This window comes from Cariama cristata, unplaced genomic scaffold, assembly GCF_000690535.1.
Source record: "Cariama cristata isolate BGI_N322 unplaced genomic scaffold, ASM69053v1 scaffold6412, whole genome shotgun sequence".
NCBI lineage: Eukaryota > Metazoa > Chordata > Aves > Cariamiformes > Cariamidae > Cariama > Cariama cristata.
In genome coordinates, this window is record NW_009605439.1 from 92,907 (window position 1) to 109,488 (window position 16,582).

A 16,582-nucleotide genomic window follows, 5' to 3' on the forward strand; every position below is an offset into this window, starting at 1 on the left:
GGGGGGGGGCGGGGAGGGGGAGGGAAAAAATTGCAAATAAACAAATCTTTTCTGCTCATCAAATTGTCATATCACATGCAAGTCTAATGAATGTATCTTCTATTTTGAATACTTACAAGCTTCTTGTGGCAGTGATTAGGCTGTGAATGAAATAGATGCTCCTCTTTGTCACAATCACCTAAAATTAAGCTTTTTCTTAAAGCAGATTTTTCTTTCTTAATCTCTTTTTCTTGTGAACTTTTCAAGTCATCAACTGACATTTCAGATCTGGCATGTAAGGCCTTATTACCTTCTCCCGCAGCCAACATCTGTAAAAGAAACCGCAAAGGTCTGTCTAGTAATACAAGGCAAATGCCAATAAATGGACTAGGATCATATACAGTTCATTATGCTATCTGAATGCTTTGCACTAACAATTCATACCTTTCAAATATTAAATGACCATAAAAAGATAGGAGTAGAAAATGCTATTCAGAATACTGAAAGATAAAGCAGGGTTACTTGTCAGCTACTGTAATTAAAGTTTGTCCTTGCCACTTTAGATATCGTATGTTGTATCTGAATTACAGAATATTATGGTGTATCCTTTCACTCTCCTTTTCTTGCTTTGGGAAGGACCTTAAGCCCAAAGACAACAGAAGACTAAGGGCTAGAACCAAATCCTAAAAGGTTAAACCTTTCTTCACTACTAATCCTCTTGAAAGAAAAAAAGAAGAAAGAAAAGCCTAAATCAAGCTTGGTAAGCTGGAATTTCAGACAGAGAAACATTACAGGCCTGTTGACACCTGTAGAGGAGGAATTTGGTAAACTGGTGGTGCCTTTCACTTTAACGATGAAATTGGATAGTTGCTAAAGAATATTTGTATGTCCTCTTACAAGTCTGACTTTTCTGATTGTTAGCAGTAAATCAGAGGTATCTTTTATAAAAAGTTAGAAGATAAAACATGTCTTACCAATAATTTTTGATCTATCCTGTTGCATCAGCTCAGTGCTTCACTTCTCAGAAATAAAATAAAAACAACAAGGTGATCCCTGGTCCCGTATAAGTCAAGGAATGAATGAATCTACGCAATACTGTGCCAAGAGGAAACACTGTAGGAATCTGATGTGTGTCTATTAGCTCTCCAAACCAACAGCAAAGAAACTAATGCAGTCTTTGGGTGTCCTTCTATATTAATATGAAACTGATGGCATTAGCCTGGTCAAAGACTATTCTTGCTCTTGTCAACTGGTAGACCTTCTGCATGTAAGTCACTCAAAAAGAGGCACGACACCCCTTAAATACCTGAGCACAGTGGCTCTCAGAAAGCTTGCATTTTTAATCAATCCTGAAATCTATCAGCATTAGAACTTCCGATTTCAGGGAAGTGTAGAAATTACAACTTTTTCTTATGGATGTAAATTTATCCACTCATACTTTCTTCATCAGACTACACAACAATAGCAAGAAGGAATATCCAGAGAAAGAAATTTTTGTACACAGCAATAGTGGCAGTGTACAAGAATGGGGCAAACCACAGAGTGCAAGCACCTATGCAATACCATAGAAGCTATACACTTGCCAGCATGCCATTCTTGTACAATGTCAAGTCTGCAAATCCTAAAACTTAACTTGATTTAACTTGGACTCATGTTGTTTGTTTGTATCACAGAAATGTTTATATATATTCAAATATATGCAAAAGAAACCACATATTATATATTATATATAATAATTTACAAACCTGTTCTGCCTCTAGAATTTTTTGGGCATCCTGAAGTAATTTTTCCTTTGCCTCGGTTTCAGCAAGAGTAGCTCTATTTTGCTCTTCATATGCCATAGTTACTACAGCCAAAATCAGATTGAAGAGATAAAAGGAGCATAAAAAGATGACCCCCAGAAAAAATAAAACGTAGCTCTTTCCAGATGTACGGATAGTCTGTGAGGAAAAGGTAAACGTTGTAACAAATTTTTAATAAACTAACATTTACAACAGAATTTCAATCTAACTTTAAACAATTTATTTTCCTATACAATACAGAAGGTCAACATACTGCACTGTTTTCATTAAACAAAGTAGGATCTACCTCTGGTCTAGAAATACATCTAGTCAGGAGTTCCCCTGGCCTTCAAGTAAATAAATTTCAGCTTCCTTTATGTAATAGGCCATCAAGCATTCCTAATGATGCCATATACTGCAGAGAAGAATTAAGTCATTCCATTCTTAAAATTAAATGAAATTTCTCCCAGTAAATTGGGCAAATGATCATCAGAGTTTAAGTTATGAGAAGACAACTTCAGCTGTAAAGCAATATAAAGGTGACTACAGAAGAAATTAGTAAAACTCAGTAATAAAGAGGAAAGCTAGGATTATCTAAACAATCATGAAAAATGCTATAATTAGAGAATTAGAGGCAAAATGGATTGCTTATTCGTACATTTTTTACAATGGTAGCAGAGGAGATGGCTCAAAATTAAGCTCTGAGACATTAAAAAATAAAAACTACACGACCTCCAAATAGCAAAAAGATGTATCCATTTAAAAAAAAATCTCAGTTAATAAAGGTTGCTAGAAAAAGTTAAAGCAGAACACATGAAAGTTACAGAACAAGGCGGAGGATAATTCCCTTCTAGTGCAGGCACTGCAGAGATGTAAGGGATCCAAGGAGTTCTCTACATGCAGTGTTTGTACCGTTTTTGTCAAAAAACCCCAGAATTTAAAAGTTACATTCAACTCTCTGAATCAAAACATAAATACTCCATTATTTTTTTTTAGTATCCGTTGTCAAAAATTATCTGAAATAAAAGTGTATATATTGAGCCAAAAGGTTTGGTGAGGAGTCAGGACTTAAAAGGAAGAGAAACAGAGTAGGTAAACAAGTCCTCATACCCCCTGCAGCAGCAGTGAGCTCACTAGCTGGATCTACTATATACTCCAATGGTTTGGTAGTCACATATTAACATTTAACTATTAATCACCAACCCAAGTGTGTTTTCCAACAGAACTATAAGCATTGACAGCAGGATTGCTCCCATCCAACATCACTTGCAGAAGGTGTTACAACCTAGTCACTTGAAGCTACTTCCTTAATATTTACGTTGATTTGAAAAGAAATCTGATATTAGTAATGTTAAAACAGGTGCAGATTTCTCTAGTGGACATAAAGCTCTAACTGCATGTCTAAAGTCATTCTAGCAGGTAATAAAAGTACCTACTTGTCTGTAGAGACGCTCCCAGTAATCCTGTGTCATTAGACGGAATAAAGAAAGGAAAGCCCAGCCAAAATGATCAAAACTTGTATAACCAAAGTCAGGATTCTTCCCAATCTTCTTGCAGCTATAGTTTTCTGGGCACTCTTTGCTAACCACAAAAGAAATGTTAAACAATACTTACTCGCAGTATTAGATTGTACCTGAAAGCATCCAGTACACAACATCAAACACAGATTTATTCAGTTTATCTAAAAGTCTGTTTCATGATTCCCCAATATAACTCTGCCAGAAGGGCTGATTTATATCAAACAATCCTAGAAATCCTTTTGTCTAGTCAAAGAAACTAGACAGAAACTCTAGTTCTGTCTAGTTTCTGACTAGACAGAAACTCTTCACTGATTTAGGATACATGCAAACAAATACATAGAGAGGGGAAAAAAATGGAAATATGTTTACTTTTAAATAATTTACAAGATGAGGAGAGGAGAACTTATTAATATCTCACAACTCTTTACTGATCGTTTACTCTCCTCCTTTATATCATTCTACATCACCATTAGGCTTACAGTGGTTAGCAACAAAGCACATATATAATTGCTTGCGTCCTAGTACTTTACTTCATTCTTTTTCTGATGTTAAATATCTGGTTTTTAATTTAATAACCCCCACAGACACATTCCACTCTCCTGAAAAATCATCACCATTCCTTTAGGTCAAAAATAAACCACAGTACATCTGGAGGAAAAAATAAGAAAGTACTAAAACTGTTTTGTTCACTTACTCAGGATCTGAACTGAACCCACAGAGCAATATTTCAGAAGATTTATTCATTCTGTAGCAGATATCTAATAATAATAAAAAAAATTAGCAAGGAATCATAAAATCAGTTGTCAGTTCCTACAGCACTCTGACAGTAAACCATACATTACTGCACTTTAAAAAACACTGATGGAACAAATCTCTGTGAAAGACTCCTTTCACAACAAACGGCATATAGGGCTGTTTCTCAGTAGATCTGTCCTTATGGCAATTAAAAAAAAAAAAAAAACAACTAATTGCACAACTCGCAATGTAAGATTTTATTTCATCTCTGGTTAAAAATAAGAATCTGTGTGAGAAGTAGGTAAAATCCCTGAACGATATAAAGTGATGGAAAAAATCATTATCTGTGCAGTACCCTTAAAATTAGGATCCCTGTGCAATGTGCATAGGTAAAGAAGCAAATGCTTATAGAAAACTCAGTCCCTTCTATCCCACAGACTGCTAATCTTTCTCCAAATCCAAGATTCACTAATCTCACATTCAGTTGACCCAGAGACTTCATATTACTACTTGTGCAAATGGAAGGACATATCTTCTTGCAAGAAATACATGCAACCGTATTTTAACATCTCTGTGAAAAAACAAGACATACATAGAAAGATACACAGATTACATAAAGGGAGAAAATAATAAAATTTACCTTCATCATTTGGTACATATATCTTGGCATCCATACATAATGTGTCATTGTACGTAGCATTATTGAGGACACATTTGGATGTTAAATTGCCCATAAAAAGCTGGAGGCCTATTAGAGCAAATACACTCAAGCAAAAAACAGTCAAGATCAACACGTCAGTGAGTTTTCTAACAGATTCAATAAGTGAATTTACGATGACTTTCAGACCTAGAAAAATAAGATTCAATAGTATGCAAAATGAGAAGAGGAATGCAGTAGCATTCCCACATGACAATATACAACAGTTGCAATGTTAAAAACAATCAGTGTAAATCGTTTTATAACTTCAGAGTATTAAATGAGGAAAAATAAAACATAGGAATGAGTAAAGTATTTTTACTTAAATTTCCTAAACATAAATTATTTGGCTTTTACTTCCTTCTAACAGTAATACTGCTAACTTGAAAATTCTAAATTAAGATGGCATCTAAGCAAATTCTTATGAACTTCAATGAATATGGACAGATTTCTGTGCTTGATTAACATTAAACAAGTACTTCACACTGTGCCAAAGACACATTACAATAAGGGATAGCTTCTGCTGACTCAGGGAATTCTGTCTTAGAAGATAACGCCTTACAGATGTCACCAGTTTAAAAGCAAAAGAATGTTTATGACACTGGGCAGGAAACAAACATATGTTGGGGCAACCACCCAGCTGGGACGCAGCTTGGCAGAAAAGGACCTGGGGGTTCTGGTGGATAGATGAGCCAGTAATGTTGCCTTGTGACAAATAAGGTGAATGGCGGGGTCCAAAAGAATTCATGTGAATCCTGGGCTGCATTAGGCAAAGCATGGCCAGCAGGTCAAGCGAGGGGATCATTCCCCTCTACTCAGCACTAGTGGGGACACACTTGGAGTACTGCATCCAGTTCTTGGCTACAAGACAGACATGAACATACTGGAGAAGGTCCAGCAAAGGGCCACAAAGATGATGAAGAGACTGGAGCACCTCTCCTGTGAGGACAGGCTGAGAGACCTGGGACTGTTCAGCCTGGAGAAGGGAAGTGGCGGGGGGGGGTCCAGCCTGGAGAAGGGAAGGCTCAGGGGCGGTCTCATCAATGCTTATAAATACCTGAAGGGAGGGTACAAAGATGATGGAGTCAAGCTCTTTTCAGTGGTGCCCAGTGAGAGGATCAGAGGCACAAACTGAAACACAGCAGGATCCCTCCAAATATCAGGAAACACTTTTCTACTGTGAGTGTGACCAAGCACTCACACAGGTTTCCCAGGGAGGTTGTGGAATCTCTATCGTTGCAGATATTCAAAAGCTGTCTGGACATGGTCCTGGGCAACCACGTCTAGGTAGCCCTGCTTGAGCACGGGGGCTGGACTAGATGACCTCCAGAGGTCACTTCCAATCTCAACCATTCTGTGATTCTGTGAAAATGGATTATACATAAACTGAAGACCAATATTCTGACAGAATAACTGAATTTGAAATATGACATAGGCAGAGAGTGATTTCCAGGATTTTTCTAGAAGTCTTCATAAGAAAAAAGTAAAATTTCATTTAATGTCTGTTCTCCATGTTGAATATGAAAGAAAAAGTATTGATGGGTGGTTTTGACATTAAAAATTAAATACTTCTATGTTTAATTCCTGTTATATTTTCATAGCAAAATCGAAAATATATTTGTAATTACATAGAAATGGTAAAGTTAATATACATTATGACAATGGGATATAAGTAATTTATAGATTTTCAAACAAGTTTTTGCAGTTAGACTCTGAAATCCATACTCTGGTATCCTAATTACTGCCACGACTTACAAAAATATCGACCATGTGGACAGCATATGCAAAATACTGTTCAAAATATTATGCTAAATCCAGATAGTGGCTGTTGTCCGTAAACAAGCAAATGAAACTCTGAAATATTGTGAAGTCAGCATTCTGGCAAATAAATCATAGAGGATTAAGCTAATGAACTAGAACATGAAATCAGAAATACGGTGGTATAGCCATATCATGTTAAGACAATATATTGAATAGGGTGTGCTGCTCAGGAAAGAGAAAAGTAAAGGATAAAGGCACTGGGCTAAGCAAAATTGAACATTAGTGATATGATAGAAAAAGCAGAAAATACAAAGATTTGCCTGCATCAAAATCATTTTGAGGAAAGATGATAAAAAACATTATTAAGATGCTGCTGAGAGTTACTACAGACTGCAAAACAGTCACACCTTGGCATCCTGTTAACCTTCACAAAAAGTGACCAGAAAACTGAAGACAAGAACAGGAGAGAAATTAGAAACAGCATACTGCTGGACCAGAGGGAAAATTAGTAAGACATGTTGTTCCTTACCTGGTATTACTGAAATAGCTTTCAAAGTCCTCAGTACTCTGAAAGTTCGAAGAGCTGAAACCTTGCCCGTACTTTTAAACATAGTAATATACCTATAAAATTAAACCACCATGTAACTGAATGACAAAGACCTAGCTTTTCAGAGCATATGCATGTTGAGCACACAGTAATGAATGAGTTACTGAAAATATATAGGTCAAATATGTCCTAAGGTAGATGTCTAAAGTTAGGAATCTAAGTACATTTCTAGGTACTGATATAAAATAATGAGACTTTTGCATAGTGCCTCTGAAAAGAAATACGGCAAATGTTTACTTAGTGTGGAATTGGATGCTTAACTTTTGAAGTGTTTATCCATCAAAATGTCAAATAAATACAAAGCCTTCAATGTCATAACCACACCCTGTCATACTGAGGCTAATCTGATTTAGAACACTATATGAAAGTGCGCGTTGCAGCTATCTCAAAACTACTCAATATACACTTTATGTGAAGGGAGTTGAGCAATACTAGGTCTACAATACATTAATTCTGTACCACATGGCTGTCTTTCTAACTTTTATTTAAGTCAGCAAAGAACTTGAGTATTGAAACCAGTTTCAATTCAATCATTTCAACAATTTGAAAATTTCAGAAAATTAGTATCTTAAGAGTTGCATATCCTATACAGCACTTTAACAGGTTACCTCATATTTTATAAGACTTCTTTTATGTCAGAATGGACACAAATTATGACTCATCATATGGCAAGGTCATAACTGGTAACAGAAATCCGTAAAATAAAAGGTCTCAATAACAGAATCTGAGAAACATTGGTTGGAAAAGACCTCTGGAGGTGATCTATGCGATCTCCCACCCAAAGCATGACTTTTGTCAGCAATAGATAAGAATGCTACAGCTTTACCTAGCCTGTAAGTTTAAATAATTTTCAAGTACCTTAAGTAATAACTGCACTTGAGCTAACTGTTGAGTTAATTTCTAAATATTTTTATTTGTTGCATGATAGGATCCCAAAATAACAGAAGGAGATACTATATTGCAAAGTGCTTATATCTGCTTGAACACAAACTAATTAGGAGCATGAGTAGAAAAGTAGGATCATAAAATGAAATTGTTCATTCAGCTGCTAGACTTCTTGATAGCTGTTGATGATTAATAATGTGTAAGCTCCTTCGTGGTGTATAGATTACCCATAAGAATACTTTGTTCATATACATACATATGTGTGTGATGACATCTCAGTACATAACTTATTATTTACAAACAAGGAAAAACCAGTCAGGGATATGACAGTTGATGGCAGCCTTTGCTACAGATCCCATGAGATAGTCTTTAAGACCCCCAGAAAAGTAAGCAAGATGAACAGCAGAATAAAAATTTTGGACATTAGGACTGCAGATTTCAGCATGTTCAGGGATCAGAAACTGCCCCAAAGGGAAAAGTGGCCCCCAGAACAGCTGGTTGATCTTCAAGGGTATTTTCTTCAAAGCACAGGAACAACGCACTTCACTCTGTAGAAAGTCAAGTGGATATGGCGGAAAATGGTCTTGCCTGAACAGGAAACTCCTGACTAATCTCATATTCAAAGAGGAAGTGTGCAGAAGGTTGAAGAAGAGATAGCTCTGTGAAGGGACACTAAGACATTGCTGGGCATGCAGGGGTGAAGCAAGGAAAGATAAAACTCAGCTGAAGTTGAAGCTAGCAAGGGATATGAAGGGCAACAAGAAGGGCTACTTTAAGTACATCAGCAGTGAAAAGATGACTAAGGAAACTGTGGACCTGCTCAAGGAGGGAGGGAACCTAGTGACAAAGGACATGTAAAACTTGAAATGAAACCAAATCAACACTGACTTGATTTGGTCTTTACCAGTGAGGTCTGCTCTCAGGCCTCCCAGGTCCCAGAGTCTAGCATCTAAATCTCTGGAAGTGAAATATCATCCATGCATCTATGTGCTGTGATCAAAGGGACAAAGTTTAGCTGGCAGCAGGTTACTAGTGGCATCCCTCATGGGTCAGTCCTGGGGCCAATATTGTTTGACCATTTCATTAACATCCTGAAGAATGAAATAGAGTTTGCCTTCAGCAAGTTCACAAATACTAAACTGGGGTGGGGAGTACTGGGTGGCAAGGCTGCTCTGTAAAGCAAGCTTGACAGACTGGAGTTACAGGCTGTAGAAACCTTATAAAGTTCAGCAAAAGCAGAGGTAATGTCTTGCCCCTGAGTCAGCATGACCACAAGTAGGAGCTGAGGGCAAATTGGATAATGAGCAGCTTTGCAGAAAAGGACCTGGGATCAGGGCAGACAAATTAAACATGAATAAGCAAAGCACCCTTGTGACACAGAACGTATTGGGCTAGATTAGCACAAGTCTAGCTTCTATGTTGAGGAGTCTAGCTCATATACTGAAGGAAGTGATTTCTGACACTGAATCTGGAGTGTTGTGTCCAGCCTTGAGCTCTCCAGGGCAAGCAAGACATTTTACATACTGGAGCAGGTCCAACCAGGGCTCTAAGCTGGGGCAGAAAAACAATTAGACGGTTAAATTGTTAGGCCGGATTGGATTTGTTAAGTCTGAAGAAGAGCAAGCTAATGGGGTAATGGAGTAGGAATCTTATTGCTATCTTCAGCTGCCCAGTGTAAGGGCTTAGAGAAGATGGAGTCAGGCTGTTCTTGGGAGCTCACCATGAAAGGATGAGAGGCAGCAGATGTAAGTTGTTACACAAGACATTTTAATTAGAAATTTGGGAGAAAAAAACCCTCACAATGTCATTGGAACGGGTGGCTCAGAGAGGCTGTTGAATCTTCGTGCTTAGAGAAACTCAAAACTTGACTGGACGAGGTCCTGAGCAACCTAATTTAAATTAGTCCTGCTTTTAGCATGGAGCTGGACCACATGATTTCCAGAGGTCCCTTCCAATCTAAATAGCTCTACACTGCTAATAAATTAGAACAAGACAACTGAAAACTATTCAGAAATGCTAAATGACAGAGATTTGCTTTGAAAGCTCTGGGACTGGTCATTAATGAATCTGTTCACTGCTGCGAGTAAGAATATTTTACCTTCCAGATTAACATTCTGTATTTGAGATGCAAATTCTGACTTGGTTTCTTCCTCATTTCTTGTCCACCTAGCCAGTTGGTTTTGATATTAATTTAAAATTGACCACAGCAGTGACCCATCTGGCCTATTACCCTGTCTTCAAGAATGACCCACAACAGATGCTTACACGGGAGTTTAGAATCAAGGCCGTGATGGTTCCTAGATTTAATTCTTCCAGCAAATTTATAGCTCAGGGACTTCCTGAACAAGACATAGTATCTTTGTGTTAAAAATAATCCTTAATGTGTTTTCGTCCAGAAGCCTTCTGAATGCAACTAAGTCTTTTGCATCCACAACTTCCTATGGGAGTATGCCTACATAGCGCAAAAAGCTATTCCCTTCTTTTTCATTCTGCCATCTGACAACTTTATTTGGTGCCTTTAGCTCTCATTGTAGTAGAAAAAAATAAATTATTTATTCTCTTTTTGGCTCTGTGCCACAGACTTCAAACATGTTCCTGCTCTGTATTTTTTTCATGAGAGTTTTACTCTATCTAGTTTCTTATTATGTGGAATACAAGATATACGTATTCTCAGCATATTTTTTAATTCTGTCATCTTTCCAGATGTCAGGAGTAAAACTACTTATAGTCCTGAAGAAAAATACAGGTCACACTGTGAAATAAGTATGTGTTCTGCTTCTTTCTTTATTTCTTACCCATAATGTCCTCATTTTCTATTTCTTTCTCTGACCATGATTGCATACTAGAGTGGTGTTTTCACAAGATTGTCTGTTTTAACTCCAACATAGTCTTCCCAACAAGTGAAAGCTATTTCAGAGCCCATAACTGTGTATGTAAAGCTAGGTCTGTTTTTCCTTGAGCATCACTTTACATTCTTGGGATTTCACCTGTTATTTATCACCATGTCATTCAACACCATGTGACCCACTTTGGATCATTCTCAAATGAGTTTCATCTCATCCAGAGTACAACTAAGACAATACAAAGAGACATGCTTCATTTCAGCTGTCTATGCAATCGCTTCTTAACGAAATTTAAATACATACTAAATTGAGAACAGCCGAACAGTTCCAAGATGAGCTTTGCATTTAGGTCTTGCATTAAGGTCCATGACTATTTTCCTCTTTGCAGATATGCAAAGGATGATTCAACCACAGTAATTCTTAAGCAGGTAAGATGTCAACCACTCTAACAAACTTCAGCAATATCAAATAGCATTTTATTTGTGTGTTTGTCCCTTGAGTGTAAAAGTACAACTGAGTTTTACTTACGTTATGACAATAACAACAAGATCCAAGCAGTTCCACGGATCTCGAAGAAAGGTAAATTCATTCCAAACAAATCCTCTTGCTAATATTTTTATCAATATTTCACCAGTATATATGCTAGCAAAAAGATATCTGAGAAGGAAAGCATATAATAAAGTTATAGAAATAAAAATACTAATGAGATTGAGACACATTCAGGCAAATTTCTACCTTTTCTATGATTTAATCACTGGATGGAGATGAAGGTAGAAAATATGAAGTAAAATAGGACAGGTTACATTACTTTCAGAAACATCGTGAGTATAAGAAGATGCCTTCCTGTATTTTAGTAAGATTTCCATGTAAATCTATAATCACAGACGTTCACATAAGCATACCATTCTATTTCTGGGTGAAGGATAGCTCACATTTCTTTATGAAAAAATTTTTAACACTATGTTTATGTTCTAAACCAGGTTGGAAAATATTAAAGCCTTAACATTTTGGCAGAAAAATAACAGTAGAGACTTATTTTAGCCTATAAAGTTAGCACATTTTATAAATTTATTCTGACAAATACTCTGTAACTGAAAGAAATTCTACATAAAATTAAGCTATCTTTATCAACATGCTTACCCCAAAATAAGAGGAATTAAAATTATAGAACCTCTGAGGCTCCAGGCACATTTTCAAGATTTAATGATAGAACATGAACTCAAATTACACTGGATACAGTGCACAATTACAAAAAGTAACAAGACACTGTAAATAAATGGCTTCCTAATGCAAACAACTGAAGTAGCAGTGTCCCCCAGAAACAGCAAGAAAGAATAGAATAAATATTTATCTCTTTATACTTTTTGCATGAGCTGGCCATAACAGACATTCAGGTTATTGCTTTAGAATGAGATATATTAAGTTAGAATCCTGCTGCACAGTCTCTTTAAAAAGGAAAAATGGGGCAACCTTCTATGTTACACCAGAAGGCAAAATTAACCAACTTCGAGCAAAATGCATATGGCGTAAGCCTCTAAGAAAAGGCACTGAAGCTCCACAGAAGACTGTGTGATATAGTAATAATAATCCTAAATGTTCCTCAGAGGTCTGTCTGAGAATTTTCAAGCCCCACAGTTGGATCACCACATTATTTACATTTTTCAGTCCATCATGTTAGTATCCTTAGAAAAAGAGTGAACAAATGACAACTGAGATACTTACTCAGCCCAGTCAAGTGTTTCTTGAAGCTTAGTTATAGCCATGGAAGCAAAATTAAGTACCACAGTACATGTAATAAAGCCAACAAATAATGTGAATAATAAGTTAAGGTAAACGTGCTACATTATAAAACAATGAAGTTTAGAAAAGTTGCTGATTTACACACAAAAAAATCCAAACAGATATTCAAATAATTACTTTGGTTCTGAATATGCTCAGGAGTTTTCATGTGTTTTCCAAAGAAACTGATGTCAGATCAAACTTCTGCTCAGCTAGGTAAACTTCATGGGTTAAAAATAACAATGAATTATCTGTATGTGGAGATAGTTTTGGAAGTTAGGACATAAATGGGACATAATATGTTTGACAGTAGAGATGAGGAACAGAAATAAACGAAAAAAAATCTAAGTCCTCTGATGTCTACTGTTATTTGAAACTTTAGAAACCTCCATTTCTTCCCAGCAGGAGCATGGAATAAAGAGAAATGGGCCACAACCCCTAACAACTAGGGTTTTAAGCATAGGAAAACCAGATGAAGAAGCTTAATTATCAATAATCAGTGTTCTTTGAAATTGGGAGTCCATATATACATTCTTACAAAAGACACATATGCTCTGCCACGAGTTCAGAAAGCTTTCTCATTTTATGTGGCAAGTGATGAAAACATGCATAAGAAATAATATTCTTTCATGAAAGTTCACTTGTCACCTAATGAAAGTGGGGTTTTATTTTAAATGAGCATCGGCCTTAAATTTAGCGTTTATTTGAAAACGAACAGCAAATTTAGTAATTTCTAATAGCACGAATATGCATTCAGTCAGCCATGAGTTCCCATAAAAGGACCTATTGCTACAAATTAATAATTCCAAATGAGAACAGATGTTTGGCAGAAAGAGCAGAAACTACTCAGCCTATGGTTTTGGACCTGCATTCCTTCACAATTTTCTATTCTCCAAACTAAGTTTATGTTTTTGCAAAAATATTAAAAAATGGGTACTTTTCAGAACTTTCTGAACTTGAGTGTGAAATACATTTCTTAGGATAACATCAGACTCTTTCAGCAAAGCATTGCCATAAATCACATCCTTCATGTTTTAATAACTAGGGAGTCAGTCACTGTGTTGGTTTGGTTTGGTTTTTTCCCCTAAATTTAAGCTTGTCACTACAGTAGAGATTTAGAAAAAGTTCTGGAAAAAGGGTTAAAATATCATACAGTAGCCTCTAAATGTTGTTTCATAACAATATCTGCAAATCTGACTTTAAATATGAGCTTTTTGACATTTTTACTTGCACCAACACCATGTAAATATCTTGGCTGTTTTAAAATAAGATTCAATCACTTTTTAAAAATCTCTATCATAGCCACATAAGCTTACATTTACATTAACATGAACAGAGGAACAGAATGACAGAAAATGGTACAGTATATTTTAAAACTAAAATAAGGGAAACCAACAAAAGGATATGAATGGATCAGAATTTTAATTGCTGCTTTTCTGACTGGATTAAAAGGACCAACTATACACAAGGCAGGCGTGGCACTAAACCGGAAAATAGTCCTCCTTTTATTTATCACCATAAAAGTCTATAAAAAAAATTCACAGTATATTAAATACTTTAATGAAACAAAATTTTCCCCAAAAATTAAACGTTTAGGATTTCAAATCTGCATCTAGAACTATATCTAATTTCAATTATGAGTAAAGCTTTCTTGTATTCTTATTTGGAGCTGTGACCTGATGATACAATGTTTTGAAAGAAAGACAGAAGCTAACTAAAAGTTCATTATTGCCTGTGAGAAAGAAGTAGTAATGAGGATGAATTTGCAAAGCAAGTAATCATATTCACTTGGTCAAAGTAATTAAAGGATACTATTCTGAGACTGCAACAATGGTGTTAATCATACTCAAAATTACCTTACTCTTGGATAGTTTTATAGGCTACTAAAGATTATTTACAAAATACATATTGTGTTGGACTGCCAGAATCCAGTTCAGTCGAAGTAAAAATTTTAATTTTGAAATGTCTCTAAATTATCAAGTAACACTGTAAATTCCCTCTAAGCTACATTAAGGTCCACGCAGCTCACCACTTTTACCACATGAAGTAAAAAATGAAATTTCTTAAATTAAAAACGCAGTTCACTAACTTTTATGCACATTTCTTCAATTGAATCAGCCTTAGTTTCTCTTCATCAAGAATATCACTTTGATCGCTTTGAGGAAAAAAAACATCTCTGGAAGAACAAAGCTTTCTGCATGTTCTCTGATTAAATTATTGTATTCCAGTGACTTGCTGGTACACATAAAAGACAGTAACATAGGACTGGATGGAACCTTCTGCTCTTCAGGTCAAGACCCCCTCAACAGTAAGCAATCATACAATAGACATTTAATTTAGAAGGGATTCCTAGAGCATCTACCTTACACACTCCTATAGGCAACAACACAAAACACTTTGCAATAGCATGGAGTATATGCAATATAAATATGGTACAATAAACAAAGCTGCTGAGACATAAAATAACAGAAAATTAATTTACTATAATGAAAATACATGGTTTTGCTACATAGAGTCCTGGAAATCTCTCAGATGTGTTTTCCTTAATTTGTATAATATCTGTAATTCAGCAAAAGCATCTGCAGTAAGTCAGCAATTCCAGCATGATCTACTGTTTGACAGGCACTGTTTATACAACAGTTGAGTTCAGCCCCACAGACATCACAGAAACTGCCCTGGAAGACAAAGCATCAGTTATCCTAGAATATATTTCCTACCAAAGTGCATCTATCAAGTGTATCCTGTTTTCATAGTTAATTCTGACTGCTGACTGGAACTTAAAATATCTTTCCATTACATAATGTGGAGTATACCTTAGCACTCTTGCCACCCAAAATGCTAGTAATGTTTGAAGACCTGTCTACAGAACAATCAAAAAACAGAATCTCCTGAACAGAGCTTTTACTATCTCTTAAGAGTTCAGCAAACAAAATTAAATAACAAAATATTTTTGAAAGTTTTAACCTTGTGATCACTGTAGTATGGATCAAAATCTTCCAGGGGTTCCCCAATGAGCTCCACAGGAATATCCCCATACAGAGACGGCAGTTTTTTGCAGGTTTTCAGATCAAGCTGAGGGGTTAGTTTATCTTCAACTCCTTGGTCCTTATTCTCCCGGTTAACTTTGGCTTGCTGCCTTTTTTTCTTAGCAATTCTTTCCTCAATTGCTGCCAAGGACTCAGGGGTGAAACGTCGAAAGCTGTTAGTTTCTGATTGGCAAAACAACGGATCCATTTTTCCTTCTATATGTTTGCTTCCAGTGCTAGAAGTAACTTAAAAGAGAAGGATAATGACAATTAGAAAATATCAGAAAAAATACACAACTTAAAACTAATACCCATTAGATAAATTATTTCTTCCTTCTGTGAAAGAAGGGGAGACGAAGGGGAGACGAAGGGGAGACAAAGGGGAGACAAAGGGGAGACAAAGGGGAGACGAGACTGTTTCAGTTGGAAGATACCTACAACAATCATCTAGTCCAACTGCCTGACCACTTCAGGGCTGAATAAAAGTTAAAGCATGTTGTTAAGGGCCTTGTCCAAATGCCTCTTGAACACTGACAGGCTTGGGGCATCGATCACCTCTCTAGGAAGCCTGTTCCAGTGTTTGATCACCCTCTGGGTAAAGAAATGCTTCCTGATGTCCAGTCTAAACCTCCCCAGTGCAGCTTTAAACCATTCCCACACGTCCTGTGACTGGATCCCAGGGAGAAGAGCTCAGCACCCCCCTCTCCATGTCCCCTCCTCAGGAAGCTGTAAAGAGTCACCTCTCAACCTCCTTTTCTCCAAACTCGACAAGCCCAAAGTCTTCCGCTGCTCCTCACAGGACATTCCTTCCAGCCCTTTCACCAGCTTTGTTGCCCTCCTCTGGGCGCATTCAAGGACCTTTGCATCCTTCTTAAACTGTGGGGCCCAGAACTGCACACAGTACTCCAGGTGAGGCCACACCAATGCTGAATATGGTGGAATAATCAGCTCTTTTGACCAACTGGTTAT

The 16,582-nt window shown here is 36.6% G+C and overlaps 1 protein-coding gene across 1 annotated transcript in view; it reads right to left on the reverse strand.

Annotated features, from left to right (window-relative positions):
• LOC104158331 (sodium channel protein type 2 subunit alpha-like) overlaps nucleotides 1–15,821 on the reverse strand; it is a 46,337-nt gene extending 30,516 nt beyond the window's left edge. Inside the window, exons 1-10 of the mRNA XM_009695948.1 lie at nucleotides 15,552–15,821; nucleotides 13,984–14,112; nucleotides 12,531–12,646; nucleotides 11,337–11,507; nucleotides 7,003–7,094; nucleotides 4,656–4,862; nucleotides 3,975–4,038; nucleotides 3,197–3,341; nucleotides 1,725–1,919; nucleotides 117–308 (exon numbers count right to left, since the gene is read on the reverse strand). Coding sequence (XP_009694250.1) covers nucleotides 117–308; nucleotides 1,725–1,919; nucleotides 3,197–3,341; nucleotides 3,975–4,038; nucleotides 4,656–4,862; nucleotides 7,003–7,094; nucleotides 11,337–11,507; nucleotides 12,531–12,646; nucleotides 13,984–14,112; nucleotides 15,552–15,821 — 1,581 coding nt within the window. The remainder of the gene's footprint in view (nucleotides 1–116; nucleotides 309–1,724; nucleotides 1,920–3,196; nucleotides 3,342–3,974; nucleotides 4,039–4,655; nucleotides 4,863–7,002; nucleotides 7,095–11,336; nucleotides 11,508–12,530; nucleotides 12,647–13,983; nucleotides 14,113–15,551) is intronic.
• Between the last annotated feature and the right edge of the window lie 761 nt (nucleotides 15,822–16,582).